The 22,235-nt window shown below is 37.9% G+C and overlaps 2 protein-coding genes and 1 pseudogene across 2 annotated transcripts; all 3 read right to left on the bottom strand.

The window, feature by feature from the left end:
- Window positions 1–495: 495 nt before the first annotated feature.
- On the bottom strand, window positions 496–4,574 carry LOC132066368 (receptor-like protein EIX1). The gene is made up of 2 exons (XM_059459691.1): window positions 4,512–4,574; window positions 496–3,504 (listed from the first exon to the last, which is right to left on the bottom strand). The coding sequence occupies exons 1-2, from the start codon at window positions 4,572–4,574 to the stop codon at window positions 496–498; spliced, it is 3,072 nt and encodes a 1,023-aa protein (XP_059315674.1).
- Window positions 4,575–12,212: 7,638 nt separating this feature from the next.
- On the bottom strand, window positions 12,213–12,959 carry LOC132066367 (receptor-like protein EIX2). The gene has a single exon (XM_059459688.1). The coding sequence runs from the start codon at window positions 12,957–12,959 to the stop codon at window positions 12,213–12,215; it is 747 nt and encodes a 248-aa protein (XP_059315671.1).
- Window positions 12,960–15,504: 2,545 nt separating this feature from the next.
- Window positions 15,505–18,152, bottom strand: LOC132066963 (ADP-ribosylation factor-like protein 8c; annotated as a pseudogene).
- Window positions 18,153–22,235: the final 4,083 nt, after the last annotated feature.

The following is a 22,235-nucleotide window of genomic DNA, read 5'->3' as shown; positions in this document are numbered from 1 at the left end:
GCTCTTTTGTGTGATAACTGGTTGCAGGGTTGTCATCCGATTTCTTCAAAAGTTAAAAAATTTCATCTAGAATTTATTTATTCGAAAGTTGGTCTGCCATTAAACTTTATTTTTATTTGTAAACTTATTCATTGATTTGTGCTTCTTGCTTCATGATTCTACTGTAGCATAAATAGAATAGAAAATATGAAAGGATATACTTGCTCTCTAAACAAATTTGAACTAAAGTTTTATTAAAACTCAAGAGTGATTAATAGCAACATAAGATTTGAAACTACATACTGTATATCATCATTGCTGACTAGACTACACAGAAATGTAATTCTGTATTGAAAGAAGCTAGACTAGTAAACACAGCAGATGCTCATGACATTATTAATTCAAAGGGCTGCAGGGACGCTCAAAATAGCTATAAAAAGAAGAAGAAAAAAACCACCTAACATATGCTTATGACAGACTGGACGATTAACCCTCCAGAGTCAGTCATATCGTTTGCTAGCTCCAGAGCATCTTCAATCTGCGTAGAGACAATATTGCTGACACAAAGATCCAATTTGCGATATTGTTCAACAGCTGAAAGTAAGCATGTCTACATGATTGCTTGAGGATTAAAGTGAATAAGACCCCCCAAAATCCAAGAATGAATCCGCTCGCCGCAGATACATAAAATCCAATCGACAAAATCTCGTCATCTTCATCAAGATTGTTGATTCTTCCATGATTAGTAACAGGGCTTTGAGTATCCCTATCTCCAGGACATTTTGCAAGTGGTGGGCCACAGAGTTTAGTGTTTCCTGCATATGATGAGGGATCAAAACTCTGCAATTGAGTGCTTGAAGGAATTTTCCCCGATAAGTTGTTGCTCGACAAGTCCAAGACGCTTAGGAAATGCAGTTGAGCAAGGCTTGTGGGAATTTTGCCTGTGAGCTGATTTTCAGACAGATCAAGGGACTGTAACATTTTCATCTTTCCTATTCCTTCTATGATATTTCCTGTTAAATTGTTTCTGGAGAGGTTTAGTGAAAGTACTCCATCCAATTGTGCGATTTCTTCAGGAACTCTTCCAACTAACTCGTTACTAGAAAAATCGATGATCTTCAACAACCCGAGTGTCTTATTGTACACAGATTCACTGCTTTTCCATTGAACTAATGCATCCCCCATGTATTCATCCACAACAGAATAAAAGATTTCATCCTTTCCACCCAAATCAAAAATAATGCTCGAGTCTAAGCTATTATTCTGAAGCAAAGATGTGATATTGTTGATACATCGCGGGATTTCTCCTGATAAGATGTTTTCAGAAAGATCCAAAATATGGACTTGATTCAAATGACACAAATTTGGAGGTATCTTTCCATTGAACTTGTTGAATCTCAAACTTAAGACAACCAAGTTTGTTAAATCTGAGCCAACCCATGATGGAATTTCTCCACTTAACTTATTCCGCCCCACGTCCAAGATTTTCAATTCTCTGCAGTTCTTCAAAACGGTAGGTAGAGCACCAGTAAAATTATTGTTCCGCAGCTGTAGAGATCTTATAGAAAATAAATAACCAATAGAACTGGGAATTTTACCATATAGATTGTTGTTGGCTAAATTAAGAATGACTAGTTCTTCAAATCCCATCAAACAATTGGGAAGTTCTCCTGATAGTAGGTTGTCTGAGAGGTCAATGGAGCTGAACCAAGGGTTGACTATTCTGCAAAGGAAAGAAATTGACCCGACAAATTCGTTTTTGGAGAGGTGCAATGATGTCAAGGTTGAAGGGAATGATGGCACTAAACCTGATAAATTATTTGAACTAAAATCCATCATTGGAAGTTTAGATTCCTTTGATGCTACAAACTTGGAAGACAAATCAGGAACCTCTCCTCTTATTTGGTTATTGGAAATATTGAAGTAAAATATTTCTGGAGAAAGATCCCAAAACCAGTTAGGAGCTACACCTGATATACCAACAAAAGAGATATCAAGATATGAGTAATTCTTCTGAGTTCGTAGCCATTGTGGGAAACGATGCCCCATTTCACAATGGGAGAGTCCTATAACATCTAACTCAAAAGGAGGAAGCCAATTAGGTCCCAACTGAAGAGAGAAGGAGTTATATGACAAGTCCAACACTTTTAAGTTGGAAAGGTTTGAAAGATGTGATTCCGTGATTGGACCTTCTAAAAAATTTGAATCGACTCTCAATATCTCAAGCTTTAAAAGTTGTTGTATACTTTGGGGTAACCTCCCTTTGAATTGGTTATTGTACAAATGCAGCTCTCTCATTGCTGAAAATGTTTTTAAGTTTGGCAAAGGTCCTGTAATTTGATTCCAAGATAAATCGAGAAATTCAATCTTGGAAGTTCGCCCATAGCTTTCTGAGAAAGATCCATTCAGTTGATTCCTTTGTAGGGATAAACTCTTTAAGGATGAAAATTTCGTGATGTCAGGCAATGCACCACTAACTTGATTGTAACTTAAATCTAATTTTTCAAGTGATTTTTCTGCTATACCAGACAAGCTCAAAAGTAATTCAGGAAGTGGTTGGTTCAACTTATTCGATGGTAAATAAAGGGTTTTTAAGTGACTCAAATTCCCAAAAGATCTGGGCAATTCGCCTTCTAGAATATTTCCTGCTAGGTCAATGACCTCCAGATGTTTCATATACCCAAAGGCTTCAGGGATGGGACCTGCTAAATAGTTAAAAGAGAGATCTATGGTAGTAAATCTCGTACTCAAGTTGAACAACCACTGAAATGTAGAAGAGGAAAGCTCGTTAAAATGAAGATCGAGGTTGGAAAGCAAACGGGAAGAGACATTGGATGAAAGATGAGATGTTGAATTGATTGGATCAGGGAGGAAGCAACCTCCTAAATTTATTTTTTCTATAGAAGGGGACTTACTTATTTGTTGTAACCAATTGACAGTATTAATATGAACGTCAGAAAGGTCAAGGTTACGTAAGAAAGCAAGACGAGGAAGCCACTCAAGGTTCTTCACTACTAAACCATTGTTCTCGCTAAGGTCAAGAATCTGCAAATGTGTAAGGTTCCCAAGAGTGCGAGGAATTTCACCTGATAAGTTAGCAACCTCAAGATTAAGGTATTCCAGTCTTGGAAAAGAACCAACGAAATCTGGTATTCGACTTGTACCAAAATCATTGTAACTAAGGTCTAGGTACTTCAGATGCTGCATTTCAAGCAGTGAAGGAGTAATATTACCTTTCAAGTATTGACCTCTATAAAAGTATATAGTCTCCGGAGTGTGAATATCAAGAACCACAATATGCCCTGTTTTGTTGCTGCACTTCACACCTTTCCAACTGCAACATTCATTTTTCTCTTCTTCTCTCCCCCATGATGAGAGGATATCGTAGTTATCTATTAGACCTTGCTTGAACTCGAGAAGAGCTTGTCTCTCCCTCTCAATGCACAAAGAATTTCCAACAACAAGTCCTATGAACACTGAAAATGCAAAATTGACAAGTAGAAATCTCTCAATTTTCATCTTCTTCTGCAAAGTCAATCAAGTTGCAGAAGATATAGGGAAAAGAAGCAATATATTTAGTAGTAATTTAGGATTGCTTTAAATTGTTTCTTCAGATGTAACCAATATATAGCCCTTAGTGTCTAATAAGTTCTAGGAAAACCTATATCAATTAAGTATTCCGTGTTGTATTATAGTACAATTCTAATAATTTAAGTTACAATGATGGGTGCCATGACACCAACTGAAACGGAAATAGAATTGCAAACTGGAACAGATTTCTTACCTTATAACAACAAAATAGCTAGCTAAAAGTCAACTCCTACCAACTTCCTCAAAGAATCTGCATTCCCAAAAAAATAGTTTATACAACCATTTCACAGCTAAACAATTGTCATCTCTAAATCAAAACTGAATACCAGCTTTCTAGATTCATGAGAGAATACATGTCAACCCAGACAATCTTTAGCTAACACTGGAATTCTTTTATAATAAAAACAGAAACTCATAAATGAAACAGTAATAGGCAGAATGCAGAAAACTAAATACAATCCCCTTCATCTTCATCCTCTTATATTAGACGCAAATAACCCCAATTTAATCTCCTAGGTTATATTTCAGCAACTGAGCTAATGGGTTCTGTGATTTATTGATTAAGGCGAAACATAGTAGATGACTTCTTAAAGGATGATCAATTTACTATAGAATTAATGGTCACCTAAACTATCACTTTTTCGCGAGTTTCATACCCAACTGTCCATTGTTCCCTTTCGCAAGTTCTAAGGGGAAAATGTTTGTGCTTAATGGATAAGTTGAAATCTGGAAAAATTCATATTCAACCCAACCTGGTTGCAAGAAACTCATATAAGGAAACCCACTACAAGAAAGAGGGATTGTTATGCAGATTCAATAAGAATGAGAGCTACCGTTGGAATCATGTCCTCACTGTAAATGTGAGAAAGTAGGAAAGCCAGAATAATAAAAAAAATGGGTCGAGAGACTAGGTAAGAAGAAGGAAAACATAAGGTTCTTACAGCAATGGCATTGACAAGAGATGTCTTCCCTGCATTCTGAAGGCCTACCAAGGAAAGTTCCATTTCCCGTTTAAAGAAAAGGCTGAACAGGAAAGCATATTAATAACTTATCCTTTTCCTTTATTAGCAGAATGCAGATCAGAAGCTGTGGCATCCAGAGGCGGATCCAGGATTTAAAGTCTACAGCTTCAATCTTAAGATTCTTAACATTAAATCCATTATTTTTTTAAAGTTATGGGTTCATATCTACTATTTATTACAATTTTAGTAATTTTTTACGTATAAATTTATGTTCATTGTTCAGTAATTTTTTATACATAAATTTATGTTCCGCGTCAAAAGTTAGGGGTTCTAATATGCTAAATACGCCTCGGGTGGCATCAGCAGTGTTATTTAAGAGAAAAGGTTCTTTCAATTACAAAGAATCTGAGCGCAGAGGGTCGCAAGGATTTAATAATATACTTTATGAGGGTTGTCCCGTTTTATCCTTAAAAGTTCAAATTTCATTTAAGACAAAAATACTAAGTGATTTTTTCCAATATGTGTAAGCTTGGCGTACGAGAATTAACCAAGTACATGTCTTTGGTGGGAGATAACGAATGTATGGAATTAGTCAAGGTCAAGGTGCGCGGTACCGGACATATATTATTAAAAAAAAAAATATTACACATTCAGTAATAACAGTATCAACACTTATATGGTGATTGATTGTTTGATAATACAAGACAAGAATATCAACGCAAAAATTCACAAACACCAAGTATTTCCTCCCCTTCTCCCTCGGGGAAGGAAAAAGAATAATTGTTCATTTAGTTCCTTTAGATTAGTAGGACATGTATCTGATCTATCACAATTCACAAGGTTCTTCACTGCTAGATGGAAGTTCCTGCTAAGGGGTCAAGAATCTGCAAATGGGTAAGGTTCCCAAAAGTATGAGGAACTTCACCTAAGAAGTTAGCATTCTCAAGATTAAGGTATTTTAGTCTTGGAAAAGAACCAAAGATATCCGGTATTCGACTTCTACCAAAAACATTGTAACTAAGGTCCAGGTACTTCAGATGCTGCAATTCAAGCAATGAAGGAGTAATATTACCTCTTATTTATTCATTATTATTGAACATAGACTGCGGAGTGTGAATATCAAGAACGACAATGTGCCCTGTTTTATTGTTGCACTGCACACCCTTCCAACTACAACGTTCTTTTTTCTCTTCTTCTCCCCCCATGACGAGAGAATATTAACAGCACATGTGCAGCAGCAGTTCCTGAAAATTAGGATAATTCAAGTTCAGTTAATTTAGGCTTTAGTTAGGGTTGTTCACTCACGTTTATCTGCTCCTATTTTCTAGGAGTTAGCTTAGCACAATCTAGAGTGTTTGCTTTGTATATAAACTCCATTGCTAGTTCATTAATAGATATACTTTTTCCTTCTGATTCTCTACATTTATATGGTATCAGGTAAAGAAAATACTCTAACGAGTACCTGTCCAAGATCCAAATTTTTTTCTTTCTCACCACACAAATGGCCGACTCTTCTACCCCAGTTGTTAATGTCGATGCCACCCCGGTCCTCAAACACTTAATTTAGTTCAACCCTTCATCCCAGCTGCCTATTAAACTGTCCGGCAGCCATAACTTCACTATATGGAAGGCCCAAATTGCCATGTCTTTTTTCATGGCCATGACCTCATTCATCTTGATGGTACTAAGTTGTCCCCTCCTGAGAAAATTACCACCAACGGCCTTGAATCTGCCAACCCAAAGTACAAAGATTGGTTTCGTCAAGATAAACTAATCCAAAACTTCTCATGGCCTCTGTTGATGCCACAATCGCACCCACTGTTGCTTCTGCGGACACCTCCAAAGCTGCGTGGGATCAACTTCACACCTCCTTTGCGAACAAATCGCAGACCCGCATATTCAGCCTCCGTCACCATCTCAGTCGGGTTAGCAAAGACAACAAATCAATTGCTGAATATATGCGAGAGATTCGGTCTCTGTCTGATGAACTTGCAACAGCAGGTTCTCCCGTCAATAATGAAGAACTTGTGGTAAAAATATTGAGTGGACTCGGTCCAGAATTCCGTGAGATTTCAGCAGCCATACGGGCACGGGACTCTCCAATTGGCTACGCGAAACTTTTTGATAAGCTTCTTGATCATGAACTGTTCCTCAAACACGAGGACCTCAAGAAGACTACCACCCAGGTCACAGTAGCTGTTGCTCAACGGGTCACAAATCCCCCACGCAATAATCGACGCCCACCCAACAACAACAACTGGCGTCCCTCAAACAAACAGTTCGCTGACCGCAGTCCTTCCCAGCGTCCGAGGGACAATTCCCAGTGGCTCAACTTCCCACACCAACCCAACCGTGTCCGTTGTCAACTCTGCGATAAATTTGGCCATACAAAGAAATGTTTGCCACTCTAGGTCCCATAACCACGTAGAAGCAACAACAAATTTTGTTGCACAGACGACGACACATGACCCCTGGATTGTCGATTCCGGAGCGTCTCACCATGTTACCCCAAATACAAGCTCCCTCCAAAATGTTCAAGACTTCAAAGAAATCGATGAGGTGACAATGGGTAATGGTAATGTGATTCCAATTACTCAAACTGGTACTACTCATTTAAATGCATCAAATACTACCTTTAACCTCCGTAATATTTTGTGTGCTCCGGCTATCAAACGCAAACTTATTTCTGTTCATCAGTTTTGCAAAGATAATCAAGCCTCACTAGAATTTTTTCCTTTTAAATTTCTTGTGAAGGATCTGACTACGGGAACACCTCTTCTGTGCGGCCCGAATAAAGCAGGACTCTATGAATGGCCATTACTGTCTCGACCAACCATCAACTTCGCCAATGCTGGACCATCCTTACATCTGTGGCATCGAAGATTGGGCCACCCCTATTCTCGAGTTTTATTTTCCATTTTAAATAATTCTCGTCTTTCATATTCTTCAAAAGACAAGTTTACTTATTGTAATTCATGTTGTTGCAATAAAGCTCACAGATTTCCATTTTATTCAAACACGTTGTCCAGCAAATTTCCATTAGAAGTAATTTACAATGATTTGTGGGGCCCCTCCCCGATTTTTTCCATTGACAAAAAGCGATACTATTATTTATTTGTTGATCAGTACACCAAATACATTTGGTTGTACACAATGAAAAACAAACATGAAGTTCAAAAAGTATTTCAAAACTTACATCCTGTGCTTGAAAAACATTTTGGTCACAAAATACTCACACTATACACTGATGGAGGCGGAGAATATCAAGCTCTAGAACCTTACCTTAATTCCAATGGCATACAACACCTTGTCTCTCCCCCTTATACGCCTCAAAGGGTCGCCTTGGCTGAAAGGCGTCATCGACACCTAATCGAAATAGCCAAAACACTGCTTCATCAAGCTAGTTTACCTTCCAATTTTTGGACATTTGCCTGCCATCATGCCGCTTTTCTCATTAACCGACTGCCCACCCAAACCCTTGATACCAAGTCCCCGTTTGAAGTTCTTTTCAATGAAACACCACATTATGAATCTCTTCGTACATTTGGATGTCTATGCTACCCTTGGCTACGACCATATGCCCAAAATAAATTGGAACCGTATTCCAAACCTTGTGTCTATCTTGGTTTTTCCGTCACTCATCATTGCCACCAGTGTTTTGAACCCACAAGCTCCAAAATTTTTCTCTCACGGGATGTAAAATTTTTAGAAAATATTTTCCCGTTTGATAATATTTTTTCTGATTTAAAACAAAGCTTTTCGTCTTTAAATTGGGAAGATACTTTAAGTCACACTTCTCCAGCTATGAACAATGCTTCAAATGATAATCCAGATCTCGCACTGCTGCCCCCGATCATTCCGTTGATGCGAGATACACGCCAAGATCCCTGCTCACTTCGCGCGGCACAGAGGAATAACCCACAGTCGCATCACCAAGGTAATTTTCAAACTCCTTCCCTGTACCCTGATCATAGGCATCGACAAACCCCTATTGCTGATGCCCCACCACCCCATTTCATATTTCAAAGCCAACCCCCTGCCCTCTCTACTCATCCTCCCAACTTAAATCACCGACCACCAATTACTCATGTTTATCGGCGTCGCCCAAAATCATTGCCTAATATACCAAACCAATTCCCCAGCTCTAACAGAATAGCCAGCAGTAGCACTCTCCGTTCACCTCCCCCCACTGACCCCATAGTTCAAGTTCCACAAACTGAGCAAAATCGTGTCGTGACAAGGTCGCAAAACAGCATCTTCAAGCGACGCAAAATTGTAGACTACACTGCCCAAATAACCCAGCCCGTAACCTCTATACCTGTAACTCACAAACAAGCACAAAAATTTTCATATTGGAGAGATGCTATTAAGGTTGAGTTTGATGCATTGATGAAGAACCAGACTTGGGAATTGGTTCCACCAGACCACACCAGAAATGTTGTTCCCTGTAAGTGGTTGTTTCGAATTAAAACAAAGCCTGATGGCTCTATTGATAGGTACAAAGCACGTTTGGTTGCAAAAGGGTTCACTCAAAGGCTACGGGGTCGATTTTCATAAGACATACAGTCCAGTGGTTAAACCCACAACAATTCGAACCGTCCTCACCCTTGCTGTCCAAAAAAATTGGCAATTGCATCAGATCGATGTAAATAATGCTTTTCTTCAGGGGAAGCTTCAAGAAGACGTGTATATGACCCAACCACCCGGCTATGAAGATTCGGCGCATCCCGACTATGTCTGCCATCTCAGAAAAGTTATTTACGGACTACGGTAAGCTCCTAAAGCCTGGTATGATGCACTCACTGATTCTTTGATCCAAATGGGTTTCAAGATGTCCGAGGCCGATCATTCTCTGTTTGTTTTGCATAATTTGGGAGTAACTATTTATATTCTCATATATGTGGACGACATCATACTCACGGGCAGCAACGAAACACTCCTTCAGCAAGTTATATGCTCTCTTTCTAAAAAGTTTTCTCTTAAGTATCTTGGCTTATTGCACTATTTCTTGGGTGTTGAGGTACACAGGGATGCCGATGGTCTGTTTATTTGTCAATCCAAGTATATACAGGAGGTGCTACATGACACTCGGATGCAGGATTGCAAGGGCATTCAGTCACCAATGAGTACCTCAACGACACTTCTGGTACATGACGGAGCCCCCAAAACTGATGGCAAAGAGTATAGGAGTGTACTTGGCAAGCTTCAGTACCTTTCGTTAACCCTAACATCACATACTCGGTAAATAAGCTTACTCAATTCAACAACTCTCCATCTGTGGTTCACTGGAAGGCAGTTAAACGTATCCTTCGGTATCTTAAAGAAACACCCCAGTATGGTATTCATATTTCCCCACAGAAATCAACTAATCTCTATGCCTATGCTGACAAGCATGATTGGGCGGGCGATATTAATGATCGCCGCTCAATCTCTGGTTACATTGTTTATCTAGGCACGACGCCTATTTCCTGGTGTTCTCGTAAACAACCAACTGTCTCCCACTTCTCCACTGAGGCTGAGTATCGGGCGGTTACTTCTGCCTTGTCAGAAACAAACTGGGTCACCCACTTGCTCAAGGATCTTTATGTGCCGCTGCCTGCAGCTCCCGTAATACTTTGCGATAACCTTGGGGTCACGTACATTGCTGAAAACCCAGTACATCATACCAAAATGAAGCACCTTGAGGTTGATATTCACTTTATTCGCAACCAAGTCCGCAATGGCCTAGTCCGGGTATCACATGTTCACTCCGCTGATCAAATTGCAGATCCGCTCACCAAACCATTGTCCAAGCCAGCCTTCCAGCGCATGCTTCCCAAGTTAGGTGTTGTCTCTTCACACCTAACTTGAGGGGGGCGTAACAGCACACGTGCAGCACTTAGCAGTTCCTGAAAATTAGGATAATTCAAGTTCAGTTAATTTAGGCTTTAGTTAGAGTTGTTCACTTACGTTTATCTACTCCTATTTTCTAGGAGTTAGCTTAGCACAATCTGGAGTGTTTGCTTTGTATATAAACTCCATTGCTGGTTCATTAATAGATATACTTTTTCCTTCTGATTCTCTGCATTTATAAATATCGTACTTATCTATCAACCTTGCTAAATTTAAGAAGAGCTTGCCTCTCCCTCTCAATGCACAAAGTTTACGAGTATCCCCTCCTGGATTTGTCCCAAAAACAAGGAGATAACATCTCATATGGTCACTCAATTATGACTAGTTCACTCAGAAAGTCACTCAACTTTGTTTTCTAACCAGAAAGTCACTCAATTATTGATGTTTCACCTACAAAGTCACCCAATCTATTTAAGTGATTTTTTATTAAATTTTATTGACATGAAATTTTTATTTAAAGCCAAAATTGTAAGAAATAAAAAAGTAATTATTTTATTGACCCGACCTACTAAAATATATTGACGAAGATCTTTTATTTAACCCTTAGTCACTCCAAAAAAAAAAAAAAGTAAAAAAAAAATAATAGAGAATCCTTTGTTGTAAACTTGTGCATTAGTACAATACACAGAACTAGATAAACTGCAACCTTTAGTTTCTTATCCGGGCTATGGGATGAATCTGGTACACATCATAAATCATCAAATGAATGAGTTTCACTTTTTCCTGGAAGACTAAAAACATACAAAGTCTTCTCTTTATCGTAAAGGTAGGTAGCAGGTGATAACGAGTGGGTCAACCGTAAGTAGTAAAACATTAGTTAAATTTTTTCATCTATTTATTTCTTTGAAAGCTGGTCGGCCATGGAACTTTATATGTATTTTGTAAACTTTTTCTTTGATTTCGGCTTCTTGCTTTGCTTCATGACTCTACTGTAGCATAAATAGAGCGGAAAGTATGAAAATGATACACTTGCTCCCAAAACAACATTGTGAACTAAAGTTTTATTAAAACTCACAGAGTGATTAATAGTAAAATAGATTTGAAACCACATACTGTATATCATCATTGGTGACTAGACTACACAGAAATGTAATTCTGTATTGAAAGAAGCTAGCCTAGTAAACACAGCAGATGCTTATAACATTATTAATTCAAAGGGCTGTAGAGATGCTCAAAATAGCTAGAAAAAGAAGGAAAAAAGACCACCTAACATATGCTTATGACAGACTCTGGATGATTAATCCTCCACAGTCAGTCATATCATTTGCTCTGCATAGAGTCAATATTGCTGACACAAGGATCCAATTTGCTACATGATTGCTTGAGGATTAAAGTGATTAAGACTCCCCAAAATCCAAGAATGAATCCACTCGCCGGAGATACATAAAATCCCATAGACAAAATCTCGTCATCTTCATTAAGATTGTTGATACTGCTATGATCACCAGAAGGGCTTTGAGTATCCCTATATCTGGGACATTTTTCAAGTGGTGGGCCACAGAGTTCAGTGTTTCCTGTATATGATGAGGGATCAAAACTCTGCAATTGAGTGCTTGAAGGAATTTTCCCCGATAACTTGTTACTCGACAAGTCCAAGACGCTTAGGAAATGCAGTTGAGCAAGGCTTGTGGGAATTTTGCCTGTGAGCTGATTTTCAGACAGATCAAGGGACTGTAACGTTTTCATCTTCCCTATTCCTTCTATGATATTTCCTGTTAAATTAATTCCGGAGAGGTTTAGTGAAAGTACTCCATCCAATTGCGCGATTTCTTCAGGAACTTTTCCAACTTACTGGTTACTAGAAAAATCGATGATCTTCGACAACCCGAGTGTCTTATTGTACACAGATTCACTGCTTTTCCATTGAACTAATACACCCCCCATGTATTCATCAGCAGCAGAGTAAAAGATTTCATCCTTTCCACCCAAATAAAAAATAATCATGGAGTCTAAACTATTATTCTGAAGCAAAGATGTGATATTGTTGATACATCGAGGGATTTCTCCTGATAAGATATTTTGAGAAAGATCCAAAATAAGGACTTGATTCAAATGACACAAATTTGGAGGTATCTTTCCATTGAACTCGTTGACTCTCAAACTTAAGACAGCCAAGTTTGTTAAATCTGAGCCAACCCATGATGGAATTTCTCCACTTAACTTATTCCGCCCCACGTCCAAGATTTTCATTTCTCTGCAGTCCTTCAAAAAGGTAGGTAGAGCACCAGTAAAATTATTGTTCCGCAGCTGTAGAGATCTTATAGAAAATAAATAACCAATAGAACTGGGAATTTTACCATATAAAATGTTGTTGGCTAAATTAAGAATGACTAGTTCCTCAAATCCCATTAAACAATTGGGAAGTTCTCCTGATAGTAGGTTATCTGAGAGGTCAATGGAGCTGAACCAAGGATTGACTATTTTGCAAAGGAAAGAAATTGACCCGACAAATTTGTTTTTGGAGAGGTGCAATGATGTCAAGGTTGAAGGGAACAATGGCACTAAACCTGATAAATTATTTGAACTAAAATCCATCATTGGAAGTTTAGATTCCTTTGATACTACAAACTTCGAAGACAAATCAGGTACCTCTCCTCTTATTTGGTTATTGGAAATATTGAATTAGAATATTTCTGGAGAAAGATCCCAAAACCAGTTAGGAGCGACACCTGATATACCAACAAAAGAGATTTCAAGTTATGAGTAATTCTTCTGAGTTCGTAGCCATTGTGGGGGAACGATGCCCCATTTCACAATGGGAGAGTCCTATAACATCTAACTCAAAAGGAGGAAGCCTATTAGGTCCCAACTGAAGACAGAAAGAGTTATATGACAAGTCCAACACTTTTAAGTTGGAAAGGTTTGAAAGATGTGATTCCGTGATTGGACCTTCCAAAAAATTTGAATTGACTCTCAATATCCCAAGCTTTAAAAGTTGTCCTATACTGTGGGGTAACCTCCCGTTCAATAGGTTATTGTACAAATGCAACTCTCTCATTGCTGAAAATGTTTTTAAGTTTAGCAAAGGTCTTGTAATTTGATTCCAAGATAAATCGAGAAATTCAATCTTGGAAGTTCGCCCATATCTTTCTACGAAAGATCCATTCAGTTGATTCCTTTGTAGGGATAAACTCTTTAAGGATGAAAATATCGTGATGTCAGGCAATGCACCACTAACTTGATTGTAACTTAAATCTAATTTTTCAAGTAATTTTTCTGCTATACCAGACAAGCTCAAAAGTAATTCAGGAAGTGGTTGGTTCAACTCATTCGATGGTAAATAAAGGGCTTTTAAGTGACTCAAATTCCCAAAAGATCTGGGCAATCCACCTTCTAGAATATTTCCCACTAGGTCAATGACCTCCAGATGTTTCATATACCCAAAGGCTTCAGGGATGGGACCTGCTTAACGGTTAGAAGAGAGATCTATGAAAGTAAATCTCATACTCAAGTTGAACAACCACTGAAATGTAGAAGAGGAATGCCCGTTAGAATGAAGATCGAGCTTGTCTCTGCCTCTCAATGCACAAAGAATTCCAACAACAATTCCTATGAACACTGAAAATGCAAAATTAACAAGTAGAAATATCTCAATTTTCAGTTTTTTCTGCAAAGTGAATCAAGTTGCAGAAGATATATAGGATAAAGAAGCAACATACTAAGTTGTAATTTAGGATTGCTTTAAATTGTTTCTTCAGATATAACCAATATATAGCCCTTGGTGTCTAAGAAAAGACACGCAAGGTTAGACTTGGTATTGGTACATAAGTTCTAGGAAAATCTATATCAATTAAGTATTCCATGTTGTAATATAGTACAATTCTAATAATTTATTTCTTTGTCAACTAAACAAATTTCATTTAACAAACTCTCCAAGGCCATTCAAATCATGAGAATCCATAACCAATTATATACACTATCTGCAAGATCTTTATTATGTAAAAATCAAGATAAACTGATTATTTGTAGCATACATAATTTTCTTTTAAAACTAGGATTGAACATGTGTTACTGACTGAAGTTAGTGTTTCCCTAACTCAGTAGTACCAAGCCCCAACAACCCCCCCCCCCCTCTTTTTTCCTCCCCTGGCAACTATTGATTACAGAAGCACAGTATTGAGCTTGTGAACAATAACTTCAAATAACACCCTTCACATAAAACTCAAAAGAATCCAATTTTACCGAAATTTTCAAGTTGATTCAACTTAACTTTTGTGAAGACTGTCAACTACTAATGTTATTGGAGAGTGTATGAATCAAGAGGTATTGTTTCACCCTTTATGTAGCGTCAGTTGTGTCTGATAGGGACAGATATGTACATAGTATTTTGTTCAATTGGAACAAGGCTGAGTTCAAGCGTGTAAATGAAATTTTCGGACAGGTTTAAGGGGCCATACATGTGTTTGACCAATATGTATCTTATGATGGAGAGGGAGTAAACTCTTAAGGACGGGTGGCCACCTATACTTTAGGTCAATGTGCCTTTTTTATGTTTTTCATTTATTTACTTATGTGTCCTTTCTTTATCGGTTGTATTGCTTCATCGGAGTTTGATCTTCACGCGCATTCAAGCTTTTGGTAATTATTAATGGAGGGTTCAATAGATAGACTTCTAATACACTTCAGGAGTTCAATAGGTTAAACTCTTAGTTGAAGTGTCTAAATGAAATTTCATCTCAAAGTTTGTAGGGTTGCTTATCTATTTGGCCAAATTCTAATTCAATGATTAAATTTCTTTTAACTTATTATGACGGTAGCTTTCCGTGTTGAAGACTTGCCAATTCAATGATTGTACTCAATAACCGAGTCAACAAGGGTCATACTATAAGGGTCTTTAGTGTAATTTACCCTAGAAATTAAGCTCAAACCAGATTATTTGTCATTCATTTTTTTTTCAACTCCTCTTTTTTTATTTGTTAAAATACGGCAATTCAAACATTTGAATATTAACTGTTCAAGCAGAAAAGATCAGCTAGAAAAGATTTCTGCAGATTACTTAAGGACTATCGCAAACACTAAGCTTGATCTTCCGTATTGCTACTTTCTACGTGAGATGCATCCAAAAACTCGGAAGCTAACATCATTTTGCTGTCCTCGAGTGCTTAATTAGCCAATCAATAGCAATATCTATATTTACAGAATACGTACAGGAGATCATGTAGCAGCAGACCTCTCAATCTGTGATTGAATCAAGACCTCGGAAACAACAAACATCACGAGTAATTAGAATAAGGAGAAGAGGGGAAAAAGGACATTCATACAAGAAAACTATTGTTTTTGCTACTTACTGTTGATCCACTAATGCCTGTTTAGTAAGAGCTTCTGATTTGTCAATTTTGTTCGCGAAGACCAGAAGGGGATTTCCGCTTAAAGAAGGTTCCTTGAAAAGTCCGTGTAGTTCTGTTCGAGATATAGGAATACTATCTCTATCAGCTGCATCTACAACATACCTGTATCACATAGAGAAAAACAAACTCAATTGTAAATACTGTGCTCTCTGCTTGAGAAAATGACAAAAATGGTCCCTTATATTTGAAGTGTTGGGATCGAAATAACAGGCGTCATGCGGAAGCTAATAATTACAAACTTTGATAGCGATAAATCAGACGACAAAGAAAAACATATTAAAAGAGGCATAGTATTATAATATCATTTGGTTAAGGGACCTACATATGGAAAACTAATATAAAAACTTAAAAAACAATTGAGAGAAAATCTCCCCCTAAACAAAACTCTGTAAACGACTTCATTGTGAATACTATTGTGTTGTGTTGTATAAGAGGGATTTTTCAATTTATAGAAGTTCAAAATCTTTTCCTCCAATAAAGAGATTACCCAAATATGGAATATTAAAATTTTCCTTTGGGAAAAGTAAAACCAAATATAGTAAACTCTTTGTCTTTTCTTAGAGAGAAAAGTAAAATCAATAGATGGTAAGAAAATCAAGACAAAACCCCTAACATGAAAGTAGGTTCAAAATAGTCCCTTAAGTATGCCCTGAACATTTTTGGCCAAAAGTCAACACTTTTAGTCTCCATCAAATATTTACCGAACTCTGTTTGTTAAAAAAGGAAATTGGCTGGAACTCACATTTAGAGGTACAATTTTTGTAGTTTTTGCTTTTTTATTTATTTATTTCTAGAGTATGTTTCAGGTTGAGCAGGACCAAGACAGAATACTTGGAGTGCAAGTTCAGTAGCGGGACGCAGAAGATGGATAGAGAAGTGAAGCTGGGTATTCAGGCCATTAAAAAAAAAGGAAGTTTCAAGTATCTTGAGTCAATTATTTAAGGAAATGGAGAAATTGACGATGATGTCACACATCGTACTGGTGCAGGGTGAATAAAGGAGGCTTGCATCCGGAGTCTTGTGTGATAAGAAGGTGCCACCTAAACTTAAAAGGCAAGTTTTACAGAGTGGTGGTCATACCAACTATGTTGTATGGGCGGAGTGTTGGCCAGTTAAGAACTTTCACGTTCAGAAGATGAAAGTTGCGAAAATGAGGATGCTGTGATGGATGTGTGGCCATACTAGGAGAGATAGGATAAGAAATGAAGACATCCGGGACAAGGTGGGAGTGGCCTCTGTGGAGGATAAGATGCGGGAAGCGAAACTGAGATGGTTAGGGCATGTGCAGAGGAGATGCGCGGATGCCCCAGTTCGGAGGTGTGAGATACTGGCTATGGACGGTTTTAGGAGAGGTAGAGGTAGGCTGAATAAGTATTGGAGAGAGGTGATTAGACAAGACATGGCGTAGATCCGACTTACCAAGGACATGACCTTAGATAGGAGGTTATGGAGGAAACGGATTAGGACAGAAAGTTAGTAGTTAGTTGAGTGTGCCATACTAGTAGGCGTAGTATTATTCTTGTAGTCTCCTGTCTTTTTGAATTCTGATACTATTTATTGTTTCTTGGATTATTGTATTTTTTTCCCTTTTCTCCTTTTCTTTTACAGACATCTTTATCGTGCTTTTATATTATTTTGCCATGACTTTTTATACTATTTTGAATTGCTCTCGTGCCAACAGTCTACCGGAAACAGACTCCCTACCTCCCAAGGTAGGGGTAAGCTCTGTGTACATTCGACCCTCCCCAGACCCTACTTTGTGGGATTTTACTGGGTATGTTGTTGTTGTTGTAGAAAGGAACCATTTTTATCATTTTGTCGTCTCTTCTTACGCACATATATCATTGGCTTAAAGCAAGGGAAGCAGGTTTACTCGTTAAAGAGACTCACTCAGAAGTAGAGGTGAATGAAATTAAATGCAAACAAATGAAGACAAATAAGGACAGAGGGGAAGATGTAGGAATTACAATATTGCAGAGACAGCGTTCCCACATTGTACGAAATCACCTTTGGCCTCCTCCAAGGTCCCAGAGTTTAATAGTCCCATTCTCTTGGGTAACGTTGCGCATATTAAACCCAACCTGGTAGTAAAAGAAACTCATATAAGCAAACTCAGTACAAGAAAGCAGGATTTGTTATGCAGATTCAGTGAGAACGAGAATGAGAATTACCGTTGGAATCATGTCCTCGCTGTAGCCCCCAGTCTGATTAAGATCAAAATAATTAATGTGAGAACATGGAACGGTCAAAAGAATTAAAATAAATGGTCGAGAGATTAGGTTAGAAGAAGGATAGCATAAGTCCGTACAAAGAATGGCATTGACAAGAGATGCTTCCCAGCATTCTGAAGGCCTACAAGGGAAAGTTCCATTTGCTGTTTAAAGAAAAAGCTGAACAAGAAAAAAGATTAATAACTTGTACTTTTGCTTTATTAGCAGAAAGCAATTACAAGCTGTGGCATCAACAGTGTCATTCTTCATCACATAATGCAAATATGTGTAAGAGAAAAGGCTCTTACAACAACATTGAGCGCAGAGGGGCACAAAGATGGAATAACATAATTAATGAGGCTTATTTTATTCTTAAAAACAGCACATTCAATAGTAACTGTGAAAAATTAAAGTTAATTTTTTGGAAGAATAAATATCATAGATATTTAGAAGAATATCTAGAATGGTCTAGTGTAGCATCTTAGATAATTATCTTATAGAAATATCTAGATGTTCTAGAGTATTACTAGAAGATAAAGGTTGCTAGAATTTTCTTGTAGATGTATCTAGAAGAGTATCTAGAATCATCCATAGATAACTATAAATAGGGATGATCGTGTACATTTCTAATCAACCCAATTGAAAGTCATTCAAGCCAAGTTAACCCAACACAACCCACTTCAAGCCAATTCAAGTAAACTTTTCCTTTTCATAACTTCCTCTTCTTTAGTTGAATCTTCCGATCTTAGTAACGATCTTGGGCTAGCAGAAGGTTTTTCCGATTTATTTTTCTTCTGCTATATTTCTCTACATGGTATCAGAGCCATAATCATACATTGGCTGCTGGGTTTTGTTTCAAGATCGGGTTAGTGGTAGATTCAACTGGTTTCACTAAATGGATTTGAGCGGTCGTATTAATGGACTGGGGATGGAGTTGTTGAATCAGTCTAATTACAAGGTATGGAAAACATGTATGGAGTCATACCTTGTGGGCGAGGATTTGTGGGATGTTGTTAATGGGAGTGACACAAATCCTCCTATTGACGGACCAGAAAATAGCAGTGCATACAAAAAGTGGAAGCAAATTAATGCGAAGGCGGAGTTCATCCTGAAGAGGTCCATCTCTCACGACTTGTTTGATCATATCATAAGGTGCAAATCAGCTCATGAGATATGGAGGACCCTCGATCGGCTGTTCAACAAGAAGGATGAAGCCCGACTACAGATATTGGAGAATGAATTGGCGAACACCACTCAAGGTAATCTATCTATTGCTGAGTACTTTTTGAAGATTAAGAATTTATGTTCAGAGATCTCTTTATTAAACCCCGACGAGGCTATCTCTGAAGCACGAATGAGAAGAATTATCATTCGTGGTTTGAAGCCAGAATATATTCCTTTTGTTACATCAATTCAAGGATGGGCTCAACTACCATCCTTGGAGGAGTTTGAGAATTTGTTGTCATCACAGGAGCTACTAGCCAAACAGATGGCTAGTGTGTCTATCAAAGAAGGGGCAGGAAATGCTCTTGTTGCTAACAAGAGGAATTTTAAAGAAATACAAGAGCGAAGTTGCTCAAGAGAGATGATACATTCTCAATTCCATGAGGGGTCAAGCTCGCCAAGACAGAAGGAAGAGTATTCTAATAACGGTAAGAAGACTATTAAATGTTATCGATGTGGTGAAGTAGGACACATAAAAAGATTTTGCCGAGCCAAGGAAAGCTACATGGCTCAAACTGAGAGAGTTCCTGAAGAAGAAGATTGGGGAAGGTGCTTTGTAGCTGAGACTCGAGTAGTAGATGCCTTAGCTTCTCTCAATTTCGAAAGAGGCTGGATTGTGGATTCAGGATGTGGGCACCATCTAACTGAAGATGAATCTAAATTTTTCAACTTCCAAGAAAACAATGGTTGTGATGTCATTGTGACAGCAGATAATACGGTCCATCACGTGGAGAAGGAAGACACTGGTGTCATCAACAAGAAGCAAGAAAATTCTGAAGATGTTCAGACTGGTGACGTGGTAGCTGCTACCGAGGAAATCAACGAAGCAGATCCTGAAATTGATAATAAAAGTCTAGACGTGGAGGATGTCGAAGTAGATCCTGAGCATGAAGTTTCTGAAACTATATATGACAATGGTGACCATTCCGAAGAAAGCATTAAGGGAAGTGGAAGTTGAAGTCTCTGGTCAATCATCTGCCGTATCAAAGTCAATCACTAGCTCAGATCAAATACTGGAAGCCGATGGAGAAGCCGACGGTCAAATAAAGGAAGAGGTTGACATTGAAGGCTCAATTTCATATGGAGACACAAACGGTATGATTTTTGGAAGCTCTGAAGCTGCCAAACAATTTATTGAGGAGCTGGAAAGGGAATCTAGTGGTGGATCCTATGCTGGTATTGAGGCTTTGAAGGAAATTCATGGTCAGATCGTCACTGACTTTGGTGCTTCTCCAGATAACACAATTTTTAAGGAGCTAAGACAAAGGGGAAGTCTGAAAACTCAAGAATGTGAAATTCAGCAAGAAGATGATTCACGTGGTTTGCAAAGGCCAAAAAGAAATAGTGGCAAGTCTGCCTGCTACAGAGATGAAAATTTTATCAAGATGTATTCATGTTTCTTTGGAGGCCCAATTATCAGCGGAAAACCATCATCATTTGAAGAAAGAAAGAAGAAGTGCCGGGAAAACATTGCTGAGATCTTCACTAAGGCACGTCCAAAAGCTTCGTCTGAGTTCTTCTGCGACAAGTTCAGGATAGCTTCCAAAAAATTACTTTAAGGGGGAGTGTGAAAAATTAAAGTTAATTTTTTGAAAGAATAAATATCATAGATATTTAGAAGAATATCTAGAATGGTCTAGTGTAGCATCTTAGATAATTATCTTATAGAAATATCTAGATGTTCTAGAGTATTACTAGAAGATAAAGGTTGCTAGAATTTTCTTGTAGATGTATCTAGAAGAGTATCTAGAATCATCCATAGCTAACTATAAATTGGGATGATCGTGTACATTTCTAATCAACCCAATTGAAAGTCATTCAAGCCAAGTTAACCCAACACAACCCACTTCAAGCCAATTCAAGTAAACTTTTCCTTTTCATAACTTCCTCTTCTTTAGTTGAATCTTCCGATCTTAGTAACGATCTTGGGCTAGCAGAGGATTTTTCCGATTTACTTTTCTTCTGCTATATTTCTCTACAGTAACAGCATCAAAGACGTACATAGTGATTGATTGTTTGAAAATATAAGACCAGAAATTCAAAAACACCAACCATTGCCTTCCCACGTCCTCCCTCAGTGAAGGGAAAAGAATCATTGTCCATTTGCATGCCAGTGAAGAATATACTCATTAACTGTTAGGAAAGCTTGTTCAACTTTTACTCAGAACACCACCTCCCAAATTTTTCGTTCTAGAAAAACTGACAGGCTTGTTGATTTCGAAATAGAAGCAACAGAGCATATAGTGTCATGGCGGCGAGCCAAAACTAAGTTCAATAAACTTATAATCTAATTTTGTAACGGCTTAAAAAATAATACAAAGTAGTTTTCTTTATCAGCCCTATCAAGCAATATAATAATGAGAAACATCACAACATGAAAACAACAAGTGCTACTGGTAGTTTTAAGAGCAAATACTTATTCAACATTCCAAATTGACATCTTTCAATTTTTTATTTTTTATTTTTTTCAAAATATCTCATCAGTTAATTACAAAGACGAATCAACTAAATAATAACTACAACTAGTACTGCTACGACCACAGTCCCAAACAAGTTAAGATGTCATCTATATGAATCATCACCGCTTCATTTAAGCTCAACCATGTCATCTTCACACCAAATAAAATAAAGGCGATGTCATCAATTAATACAAGGAGGTATTCAACTAAATAGCAAAGCTTAAAAGAGAAGTGTCAAGTGTCCCAAAAACAAAAAGCTAAAAAAGAAATACCCTGAGCCTATTGTTCCAAATAATGTATGGACAGTCTATTAAATTTCAATCATGAGAATCCATAATCATTTATATACAATATCAGAATGGCATAATACATAAAGAGGCCCTCAAACTTGACCTCAGCCGGGGGCGAAGCCAGCCCTTCGGGCGTGGGTTCGGCCGAACCCAGTAGATTTGGTCCGAACCACACATTTGTATTAAATTTTTTTGTCAAATATGTACAAATTATTGATTTAGAACCCAGTTACTATAAAATATTGGAACCCCGAACCCACAAGCTTCAAATCCTGGCACC

This window comes from Lycium ferocissimum, chromosome 8 (assembly GCF_029784015.1).
Source record: "Lycium ferocissimum isolate CSIRO_LF1 chromosome 8, AGI_CSIRO_Lferr_CH_V1, whole genome shotgun sequence".
NCBI classification, from domain to species: domain Eukaryota; kingdom Viridiplantae; phylum Streptophyta; class Magnoliopsida; order Solanales; family Solanaceae; genus Lycium; species Lycium ferocissimum.
The sequence above is the reverse complement of the archived record's forward strand: the minus strand, read 5'-3'. Positions and strand labels throughout refer to the sequence as shown.